The sequence below is a fragment of the Python bivittatus genome, unplaced genomic scaffold, assembly GCF_059951505.1.
Source record: "Python bivittatus isolate LINGU-HERP-01145 unplaced genomic scaffold, Pbiv_v1 ctg000070_np1212, whole genome shotgun sequence".
Taxonomy (NCBI): Eukaryota; Metazoa; Chordata; class Lepidosauria; order Squamata; family Pythonidae; genus Python; species Python bivittatus.
In genome coordinates, this window is record NW_028277034.1 from 17020948 (window position 1) to 17033564 (window position 12617).

At 38.0% G+C, this 12617-nt stretch overlaps 1 protein-coding gene across 1 annotated transcript in view; it reads left to right on the top strand.

Moving 5' to 3' along the window:
- The window catches only part of FSTL5 (follistatin like 5), a 372757-nt gene that overhangs the window by 296317 nt on the left and 63823 nt on the right, over positions 1-12617 (top strand). Inside the window, exons 9-10 of the mRNA XM_088132701.1 lie at positions 7770-7931; positions 11895-12029. Coding sequence (XP_087988827.1) covers positions 7770-7931; positions 11895-12029 — 297 coding nt within the window. The remainder of the gene's footprint in view (positions 1-7769; positions 7932-11894; positions 12030-12617) is intronic.

Below are 12617 nucleotides of genomic sequence, written 5' to 3' on the forward strand. Positions count from 1 at the left end.
AAATCACTTTTTCAGATGCATTTGGCCTTGAATGGGGAAAATAGACCAGTACTTCTGAACTGAACATGTGACTAGCACATCATTTCCAGAACTGAATAAATATCAACAACTGGGCTTTTTTTAGAGGCTGCTTCTGTGTTCCAGTATCATGTGCTTCTCTATGGAAGGGACTCATTTTGGTTTGGGGAAAAACAAAGATGTATTCCATTAGCTAACTTATCATTAAAGCCAATGTTTTCCCCCTTTTAAGAGTGTAATTTAGGACTAAAGTATGCCCTATCAATTATTTTAATAAATTGGTTAAATTATGTATTTACTTATGACAATTAGCAGAAAAGATAGTAAACATTTTTGACAGTAAGCATTTAGCTACTATTGAACAGCTTTATCATTTTTTAAATATATTTTATATTTTTCTCAGATATTTAATTATTTTAATTTAGAAAGGTTGTGATTGTGATGTTAGTATGAGTTGCTGGAGTCAGGCAGCATATAAATAATAATAATAATTATTATTATTATTATTATTATTTTATTACATTATTATTATTGTCTTAAGTGTGGCAGTACCACCTAATTTTTGGAATATAAGCAACGATATCTTGGTTTGCAAGGTAGTCTGCAGATTTGTGGCAGAGCACAGAGATGACCTTGGAGAAATATGAATGTTTGAGAAAGAAACTAAAGATTGTCCTGCCATAACTGTCTTTGGTGTAAGAGGGACTGTCAAGCTTTCAAGATTCTGTTATTATAGCCTATATAATATATAGGAAGAAGGGAGGGAAACATTCTGTTAAACAACATGAACGGAAGGATGGAAACAAAATGAGAAAGTACCAAAATAAACACTTAATTTATTACTTTAAACATTATTGTGCTATTCAGAAATCCAGTAATGAATGAGCATGATTAGCTTAGAAAAAAAGTGTTTGTTTTCAATGCACAAGTCATTTCCCCTGTACATGTGACAAAGGAAAGCATTTAAAAATATAACTGAGTATTTATGATTAAAATAAATGGGGAATTAGAGAAGGATACAAGGTTGATAATAGGTTCTGAATATGGGACAGGCCATTCTTTGGTAGTGTCAGGAGTGCATCATGGGGAACCTTTGCAGGGGTGTGTGGAGGAATGTGCTCAGTATCTGCCAGACCAAATTACTTGGATTTGCTCACTGTTGGACTCCAGCCTTGTTGCAGGCACAGAAGATGTGCCTAGGGTGGAGTCTTGCCTGGTTATTTGGGAATGGCTTCAATCAGTAGGACCTGAAGAAATGGATAGGATCCTTACTGACTGTGAGTTCAGCCACCTGCTCTTTAGATCCATGTCCTGGCTTGTGAAAGCAGCTTGGAGAGTGTTATGTGAGTGGGTTCTAGTGGTGGTTAATTCTTCTGTGAGGGAGGGGGTTGTTCCTTTATCTCTTAAAGAGACATTGGTTTGCCCCCTCCTCAAGAAGCCATCTCTGGATCCCACCACACTGGACAATTTTTGGGGAAGGTGGTTGAGAAGGTGGTTGCTCAACAGCTTCAGAGGGCCTGGATGAAATGGATTATCTGGATCCTTTTCAGTCAGGATTCAAATCCAAGTGTGGGACAGCATTGGTCACACTATTGAATGATCTCTGGTGTGAGTAGGATGGGAGCTCTGCATTGATCCTTGACTTACTTGACCTCTCAGCAGGTTTCAGTACCATCAGCCATAGTATGCTTCTGGATCAGCTCAGAGGATTGGGGGTGGGTGGCATGGCTTTGTGCTGGTTTTCGTCCTTTCTTCAAGATTAATTCCAGTTGGTCATGATTGGGGAGGAGAGATCCTGACTTCAGTCCCTCCTATGTGGGGTGCCACAAGGTATGGTGCTCTCCTCTCTCCTATTCAACATCTACATGAAGCTGCTAAGTGAACATATCTGTCACCATGGGGTGGTGTACATCTGTACATCTCTGCCCCCGGTGAATTAAATGATGAACGTCTTATCCTGATACCTGGAGACTGTGAAGATCTTGATGGGGGACAACAGGCTTCAGCTGAACCCTGGCAAAACTGAGTGGCTTTGGGTTTGGGGACCTACTGGTTCTAGGACTATGCCATCTTGGTGCTGGATGGGATGGCATTGCCCCAGGCCGACCCAGTGCACAACCTGGGGGTACTCCTAGACTCATGGCTCCTGCTCAAAGAGCAGGTCGCAGTCATGGCTAGGAGACCATTTGCACAGTTTCATGTTGTGTACCAGTTGTGCCCCTTCCTGGATCAGAAGGCTCTAGTCACAGTCACTCATGCCCTAGTCATCTCTAGATTTGACTACTGTAATGTGCTTTACATGGGACTGCCCTTGAAGAGCATCCAGAAAGTTCAATTGGTATAGAATGCCAATTGAGTACAGGCAGTAATGCGTGCTCCCAGAAGAGCACATATTATACCTCTGCTCCGTGAGCTGCATTGGCTGCCAGTCTGCTTCCAGGTCCAATTCAAGGTGCTGGTTCTAACCTTTAAAGCCTTTCATGACATGGAACCGGATTATCTGAGGGACTGCTTCTGCCCAGTTGCATCAGTCTGTCCTATTAGATTTGGCAGAGAAGGCATGTTGCAGGTATCATCTGCCAGGGACCTACAGTTGCGTGAAAAAGAAAGTACACCCTCTTTGAGTTCTGTGGTTTTACATATCAGGACATAATAAAAATCATCTGGTCCTTAGCAGTTCTCAAAAGTAGGTAAATACAACCTACAATGTGTGAAAAACTAAGTACACCTTATGATTTAATAGCTTGTAGAACTACCTTTAGCAGCAATAACTTGAAGTAATCGTTTCCTGTATCACTTTATGAGTCTCTCACATCACTGTGGAGGAATTTTGGCCCACTCTTCTTTACAACATTGCTTCAGTTCATTGAGGTTTGCAGGCATTTGTTTATGCACAGCTCTCCTGAGGTCCCGCCACAGCATTTCAATCTGAGGTCTGAACTTTGACTGGACTGTTGCAACACCTTGATGCTTTTCATTTTTAGCCATTCTGTTGTAGATTTGCTGGCGTGCTTGGGATCATTGTCCTGTTGCATGATCCAATGTCAGCCAAGCTTTAGCTGTCAGGCAGATGGCCTCACATTTACTCTAGAATACTTTGATATACAGAGGAGTTCATGGTCAGCTCAATGACTGCAAGGTGCCCAGGTCCTGTGACTGCAAAACAAGCCCAAATCCTCACCCCTCCACCACCATACTTGACAGTTGGTATGACATGTTTGTGCTGATATACTGTGTTTGGTTTTCGCTAAACGTGGCACTGTGCATTATGGCCAAACATCTCCACTTTGGTCTCATCTGTCCAACGGACAGTGTTCCAGAAGTCTTGTGATTTGTTCAGATGCAACTTTGCAAACCTAAGCCATGCTGCCATGTTCTTTTTAGAGAGAAGAGGCTTTCTCCTGACAACCCTTCCAAACAAACCATATTTGTTCAATCTTTGTCTAATTATACTGTCATGAACTTTAACATTTAACATGCTAACTGAGGCCTATAGAGTCTGAGATGTCACTCCTGGATTTTTTGCAATTTCTCTGAGCATTGCACAGTCTGACCTTGGGGTAAATTTGTTGGGACATCCACTCCTGGGAAGATTGGCAACTGTCTTGAATGTTTTCCACTTGTGAATCATCTTCCTCACTGTAGAATGATGGACTTTAAATTGTTTGGAAATGGCCTTATAACCTTTCCCAGATTGAAGGGGAGCAACAATTGCTTCTCTAAGATCATTGCTGATATCTTTACTCTTTAGCATTGTGTTAACACACACCTCAACACTCAAGACCAACAAACTCCTAAAACTTTGGCTTTTATAGAGGTAGTCACACTTGCTGATGATCAGTTGATCAAGGGCATTTGATTAGCAGCACCTGGCTGCTACTTAGCCTCTTCATACCTATGGAAGCAGGAAAGGTGTACTTAGTTTTTCACACATGGCTTCTCCATTTTGGCTTTCTTTTTGCAAAATAAATGATGACATGGTGTAATATGTCATGTGTTGATGTTCATCTGAGGTTGTATTTACCTACTTTTGAGAACTGCTAAGGACCAGATGATTTTTATTATATCCTGATACGTAAAACCACAGAACTCAGAGAGGGTGTACTTTCTTTTTCACATGACTGTATGTTTGGTGGGTCCCTGGAGGTGGGCCTTCTCTGCCGTGGTGCCAGTCCTATGGAACATTCCCCCCCACACCTGGTCTGGTTATGCATGCAAGATAATGCTGCTGTAAAAGTGGCAATGAGAGAAAGATACTGGATGGTGAAGAGTTGAGAGAAATATAAAGTTGCAAAGAATAATGAAAGAGAGCAAGAATGGTTTAAAGAGGCAGAGAAATACAGTGTGATTTTTATGAGAAGAAAAAAAGGTCTAAGCAAGGAATCCCTAGGGCCAGCATGAGGATGAAGTTTCATCACTCAAACTAAGTGAATGGAATTAAAAATAAAAATAATTATATGACTTAGGATAAAGTTTAGGATAAATTAAAAATAAAACTATTTATATGATTTAGGATAAAACTAAAATGAGGAAATGCGGAAAGCATATTTTAAAGATTTGTATTTTTAAAGATTTGTAGTGATTTGACAAAGAGTGAAACTTAAATGAAAGCGATAAATATTAATCAGCAAGAAAAATAAATGTTGACAAGGAAGTCATAAATGCTGTGAGAATGTTGAAAAATGTAGGGCTGCAAATATAAATGGTGTAACTGGAAAAATATTAAAATAAGGGTGTGGTTTGCTTGTGGGTGGCTGTGCTACTTTTAAAATGTGTGTATGAAGACTGTGTGTCCACCTGATTTTATTTATTTATTTAAAACATTTGAATAGCTGCCCACCTTAAAGCCAAATTCTGAATGGCTCACAGATGACAGAAGAATGCCATTATTCCCTTATCTACAGCAAAACAGTAAAAGTAAATGTCAAAACTATAATGGGTATTAGTTTGCTAAGTGTATCTGGCAAGATGTTTGCAGAATTCTGATTGGAAGGGTGAAAAAGAGCAAAATTTGGGAAGTGCAGTGTCACTTTATTCCATGCAGTGGTCTAAACCCAGACTTTTGCTCTTCAGGTAATTAGGAAATGTGTGAATGTGAAAAAGAACGTTGTTTTTTTTTAATGTATTTGTTGATATAGAGGAAACATGACAGAATAGGCTTGAATTATAGAATATATTGCATGAATATAGAGTTCAAAATTGGTTGGTGAATACTTACAAGCAGAATATGATGTAATTGTGTGAGAATAAATGGAATTCTTCTTAAATGATTCAGCATTGAGCAGGCAGTAAGATAAGAATGTGTCATATCCTGTTGATTGTTTATATATGAGGAATGCTTGTGGGATTATTAGAGGTGTGTTGATTGGGAATATGAATGTGTGTATGCTGTTACATGCAGATAATGCCAAGTTGTTAGCTGATAATCAGAATGATTTTGCCAACAGGCTGTACCTAACAATGACAAGCACACATCTGAAAATTAATGTTCCAAAAACCAGGCCTAGCAAAACAAGAAGCGATAGTGTCATGAATACATGGGTGATGAATGAATGTGGTGAGTGACCATTACAAAAAAATTACGTCGAGGTGGTTTGTTGAATTACCATTGAATTGCAAAACAAACATATGAAGTAAGATTGAATAGGTTCAGAGGAAGCAGAAGACCAGAAAAGTCATGACTGGGAGGTGTTGATAAAAATCTTCTAGAAGAGAGAAGTGAATAGTTTAAAGAATACACACACATAAATACACACAGATAAACACATACACATACATTAATCAGAGTATGCACGTGATAGAATAATGTAAAATTTTCAAGGATTACAAAGAGTAATGAGAAATATAATGAATGATGCTAATATAAACTGGATCTGTGTCCTTTTTTATTCTTATCACTTTTTAAAGCTATTTTTTAGCTTTAATGACTTTTGTGTGTTTCTGCGTCTCCCTTTTTTCCTGCCCACTTCATGAAGCTTACCCTGAAAGAAAATAGTATGATGGCTCTTTATCTATGTATATATGTCTATAGCAAACTGTAGACACATATGTTTGGTAAATTTCCTACTATTTAAGAGAATATTCCTTTGCAAATAAGCTCTCTGTGGCTTTTTCCTGAGACTAAATTTCTCAAATCAACCCACTGGCTGGAAATTCTGACAACCTGAAGACTACTTTAAGGCCTATTCTTGTCAATTCCATGCAATCTCACCATATGTTATACAACAGTCTTTCTCTACTTTTAACCTTTGGGGGTTATGTTTCAAGACTGATAACAGATTTCAGGTCTCCTTATGTAGGTATTCTCTGTTCAGGTTTCTCTTGGTTTATAAAAATTGCTTGTTTCCCAGTTATAGCTTTTGTTTGTGTTTAAACCATGAACTCTTCAATTTTCTATTATGCTCTGACTTCTCGTTTGTAAAAGTGATTTTTTCGTGTTTTAAAATTATGGTTAGAACCTTTCCCAATCATGCTTATTTTGGACCTGCTAACAATTTATCCAGATTTGTCCAATCTTTAAGCCTTGCTCAGCATCCTTAATTGCTGTGGGAGGATTCAGAATAAGCCTATCTACAGTAAATATCAATATCTTCTGAGCAGGATTCTAATGAATTGTTACACTTCCATGCTATCCCTGCAATGTTCAGCACAGTTTTCAGCACTCAGAATATGGTCTCATGGCTAATTTATGATGTATTCTTGCTTTTAAATTCTTCAAGGCAGGTAAGGAGTATAAATGAATGGATGACAGTTTTGGAGGGAATAAAAATGGAATGGACAAAGCTGAACTGCCACTTTCTGCATGCCATCCCTTCATTGTCACATTGTATCTCATTGTGCTGACCTGCTTCCTTGCCTCTGCTAACTAGCTAATTAACATAGAGTTATGCCAGCCAGCTGAAAACTTCACACTACAAAGTCCTCCCGAGGGTAAAATTGTTTTTTCCAAAGGGGTCAAAGTTGCTAACCACATACCCGAAGTCCCCCATCACCAAGAAACCAGGTACTAGAAGCCACAAAACTCCATATTGCATAAGAATGACTCAATGCTTAATTTTGCCCCATTGAAGTAATGATGAGAAAGACCAAGCTCACCAACCAATAAACAGAGACAGTAGAGCCCAATGCCCCACAGGGGTTATGTCAGTGAATGACTTAAGAATAGCAAAAGGAGAAGTAAAATCTTACTTGTTAAACAGGTTTCGAAAGTAGGAGTAGGAAACTTCCTACATTGGTTCAATACAATTTAGGTTGTTTCCTGAACAATTTGTGTTATTCTTTCCTAATTTCTGCTAGCTCTCCCTAGCAAGTACAGGGGACATGTATCAAAATTATTGTTAGGAACCTATTAGAGATATTTAGCTGAAGCTTGGCATAAATAATCATTGCTATTTTCACCAGATTCTTCCCCAAAATGAAATAGCTACAGAATGTAGCTATTTATATCCTAAGAATGATTTTCCCAATCTGAACTCAGATCAAGAAAGTTTGCTTCTCAGTCATAAACATGAATCATGCATCTCTGATCTAAATCAAATCAAGGCTGATTTGCAGACCTAAAAATCATATATCTGATTGCTTGACAGACTGTCTAAGGTTAATTATCATACAGGAAAATATTCCATTGCTCCTCTCTTTGACATGATATATGAACCTGGTTCTTATAATTGATTATTGTGGGATATATTTCTATTTATAACTATCATCTTTGCATTTGATGTATTATGTTTGTTTGTTTTTTTCTTATACAGTTCCACCTGTCATAAGAGTTTTTCCTGAAAGCCAAGCTAGGGAACCAGGAGTGACAGCCAGTCTTCGATGCCATGCTGAGGGTATTCCAAATCCATTGCTTGGTTGGTTGAAGAATGGAATTGATATAACTCCAAAGTTATCCAAACAGTTAACTCTTCAAGGTAAAGGAACATGTTGAAATATTATTTTCAAAAAGACATGTCTGTCTAATACGTATTACAAAGGCCTCAGAGAGCAATATGAAAGTTTATTTTCATGTAATTCAGGTACAACCTTGAGTAACAGGTATGATAAATTAATCTACTACCTCAGAAGTAAAATTGCCACCTTGGAGGTCTGCTAAACAAGTATATTTCTTAATTATTTCTCCATAGTTCTTTAGGGGTATATGTAATGGTCTTTAGAATGGTATGATATTTGGAATTGACTCCAAATTATTCTGCACTCAGTTACTTGAATTAGCTATTGTTTGTTTGATTGATCAATGTAACCCTGCCTTTGTCCCAGGAGATAAGGAGGCATACAGGGCAATTCCTTTTTCCCCTATAAAAAGAATTTTATGGCATAGGATTAGCTGAAAAATAGTGACTGTTTCAAACTGACCATCCATGGCTGAAACTAGACCTGAATGTGGGTCTCATCCTATTCAAGCACTTTAAACCACTATGCTACACTGGCTATTGGTATTGTAAGAAAAATCAGTGTTCTTATATTTCCTGTATAGGCATAATCATTTTGGGAGGTTTCCTGGCATGGGCTGAACATGTGCCCATTTTCACATACATGACAAAAAATGCAGGTGGCCATATTTTTTAAAATGAAATATTAGCGTATAGAGAATATCTAGAACTCTGTAGCTTCAAGCATGGCATTTATTTAAGAGTGAATTCCAGTTCAGTGAAACTATAAGTGACAGTAATATCTTACTCGAATGGTTTTAGCAACAAACACATCCTCTCCTTTAATTAACAATTTAGTCCACTTAAAAAGCTTGAAGATACTTGACAGTACTAGGAGTTACCCAGCTATCAGGAAAAAAAAAAAAACAGTGCTAAATCTCAAACTATCAGATTTAGGGAGATTTAGTGATATATCGTAAAGATAATGAATAGAGAACTTCCCTGGGAGACCTTTTGAGATACATTCTGATGAAGACATCTCAAGATCTATAGATTTTCTAAAAAACTTACTAGTGCCTTTACTGTTTCTCTGTATTATGCAGAGTTGACTGACTTTTTGATAGCCCTTCAGTTCTTAGGAAATTAGAAAAGACTCTTAACTCTTTCATTACTGAGCACCAATAATTTGTGCTGAGCATAGGAAAATAGATCTGTTTTTTACCAATTGCATTTTTATACAATGGTATCAAGAATGAAGAAATAACAGTACTTAATTATGCAGCCTCCCATATATAGAGTTACCAGTCCACAAGAGCAACAGCATTTTCACATGAATGCTGATCATTACAAGCTCTTCATTAACACGAGACAGTCAGAAGATCTGGGCCTTAACTTCTTAGGTATCCTTTTTCTCCTTAGATGATGGCAATAAAACTTGTATGCTGCCTAACTCTCAACTACTCTAGGTGGCTCAAAACAATCAAAACAATAAACTGCAATAAAATCAATAAATGTAAAAGATGGCAAGTGTAACAGACCAGATGGAATGAAGTGGTCTCACTTTTCCTTGCCAAACCAGACCAGGACTGCACCACTCTTCTGAACAGCAGCAGAGTGGGGGCCATCTGGATCTTGGGGGAAATCTCATTCCAGAGGACAGATGCTGCTACAACCATGACCAAGGCTTTCTCAGAACTAAATCCTAGCCTGAAACATGACTGAAATCAGTATAGGCAATCTATTTCCTCCAGGGTTATCATCAGCTGTGGACCAACCACCTTCTCAACAACCTTCCCCCAACAACCTTCTCCAAAAATGGAAGGTTAGACCCTGGTTGGTAGTTGTTGAAAACTGTTGGGTCCAAGAATGGCCTCTTGAGGAGAGGTGCCGCACCATATTGCAGTATTTCAGTTGTGAGTGTAAAACGATCATCTTCTTTTCTCTCTTTCTGGATTTTAAGCTGGAATAAATTTAAAAACATTTAAAAAATGTTAACAAATTTTTTGTTAAAAAAATTTAACAAACCTGAAACTCAGTTCAGAGCAAAAAAATATTAAACTCATATCATAGCAGCATGGACCCTTTTCAGACTGGTCTCAGGCTGGGTTACAGTATTATGAGGCATGGGTCATGCTTGTGGATGACCTCTAGAAGGCTCAGGATGGCTGTGGTGCAGCTGTCCTTGCCCTCCTGCATCTCTTGATGCCTTTCAATATCATCAACTATGGTTTCCTTCTGAACCAGCTTGGGGAGTTGGGAGTGAGGAGTTGTTTGCAGTGGTTCTCTTTCTTCCTCACTGGCTGGTTCCAGTTGGTGTCTGATGACAGAGAGAGAGGTCCAAGCCTAGGCCTGTCTTGTGCAGGGTGTCTCAGGCTTTGGGTTTCTCATCATTCACCTTTACTATCTACACGGAACTGCTGGCACAGAGAGGCCATGCATTTTCATTTAGACATGAGGTTTAGAGAATTTTGAAGGATAGAAGTTTGCTGAAGGGTTCCTATTCCCATTTCTACTTTAAATCTCTGAAAACAACAATAACTAAAAATGCTTACAAAAAATGTCTGCAATGTCTGACTTGATTGAAGCAGTGAATGTGAGGCACCCACACTTTCAGTCAGATATCAATAGTAGAATTCAGCTTTCTTTCTGTAAATCTGGGTTATAAATATAATTATATCATCATTCAAGAACTAGACTATTTTATTATCTCAAAAATATTTTCAGGGGTAGGGGAATATTCTACACTTTTTAAAATAGTATATTTGGTTGATTGTTGTTGTTGTTTAGTCATTAAGTCGTGTCCGACTCTTCGTGACCCCATGAACCATATTGCGCCAGGCCTTCCTGTCCTTCACTGCCTCCCTGAGTTTGCTCAGTTTCATGCTCATTGCTTCAGTGATGCTATCTAACCATCTCATCCTCTGCCGTCCTCTTCTCCTTTTGCCTTCAATCTTTCCCAGCATCAGGGTCTTCTCCAAAGAGATCTCTCTTCGCATTAGGTGACCAAAATATCTGAGCTTGAGCTTCATTATTGATCCTTCCAATGAGCAATCAGGGTTGATTTCCTTTAAGATTGACTGGTTTGACCTCCTAGCAGTCCAGGGGACTCTCAAGAGTCTTCTCCAGCACCACAGTTCAAAGGCATCAATTCTTCGGCGCTCGGCCTTTTTTATGGTCCAGCTCTCACAGCCATACATTACTACTGGAAAAACCATAGCTTTGACTATGCAGATCTTTGTCGGCAAGGTGACGTCTCTGCTTTTTAATATGCTATCTAGGCTTGCCATAGCTTTCCTTATTTGGTTGATACTTATATTAAATTATGTTGAAATGTGCATATTGGCACTTATTTAGTACAGTATTTATTTTTATTCCCAAATCCTAATAGTAAGAGGAAGGGTATTTTCACTAACAAACCACATATTGTAGCCAAATTCTATATTCCTCCAAACAAAATACACCACTCATTCAGCAACCATTCAGAGTTACAATGCTGCTGAAAAAGGAGACTTATGACTGATCCTTTAAGTTGTGGCTGTTGCAGTGTCCCCACAATCACATGATTGCAATTCAGGTGCTTGGCAACTGGCATGCATTTACAATGGTCGCAGAGTCCCATGGTCATGTGATCACCATTTACAACCTTCACAGCCAGCTTCCAACAAGCAAAGTCAATGGAGAAGCTGGCAGGAAGTCGCAAGTTGTGGTCATGTGACTTCACACATAATAATCCACGGTAGTTCACTTAATGACTGCAGCTGGAACTGATGAACTGATGTTGTAATTCGATCATGGTCTTGTGACATTTCATTTTCTTACCGTGTTGCTTAGTGACATGTTGCCAGTCTCAATTGCAGTTGTTAAGTGAGAATTACCTGTATAAGAAAGGGCAAACATTTTAAATGGGTTGGATTATGTAAAAAGCCATATATTTAATACTGGAACCACAATAACATTACTAAAATTATAGCTCATATATATTCATATTTTTAATTCTGTGTACAGCAAATGGCAGCGAAGTCCATATTAGCAATGTACGTTATGAAGATACAGGAGCATATACTTGTATTGCAAAGAATGAAGCAGGAGTTGATGAAGACATCTCTTCTCTTTTTGTAGAGGATTCTGCTCGGAAGACCCGTATGTAGTATTTCTTGTTTCATTTCATGTACAAGGAAGGATATATAACAATATACATTGTTTCAGATTATTTCATATTTTCTGTTAGTTTGATTCAGAAGAAACATTTAAGAAACTTCTTTCTCAGTGTGCCTCACTAATATAAATTAATAATATGATTACAGAAAGAGAATATAGTCCTTACTCTATTATTATGAATTAAAGTAAAGTCTAAATTTATAAGTAATTCAATATATACAGGCCATAAAAAGTAAAAGTGCTGATTTCCACCCACCTACCCCTGAAGTTCAGTGAACATAGTAGAAAGTTATGGATATGGGACATACTTCCATCCCACAATCATTTTCTATCCATATATGAAACTAATTTGAAGTATCACCAGTTAGCATATACATTGTAAATCAGCTATAAGGACCTTCCTATAGTATATGACTTTTATTATAAAGGTCAGACATGATAACATTACATTTTCTTGTCTCAATATTTTAGTTTCCAAGAGAACTTAGCAGATGAAGTTCAGTCTGCAGTTTTCAGACTTCTATATTTATTTAGTTGCTTGTTAATGGAAGTCAGACACATACCAACTTT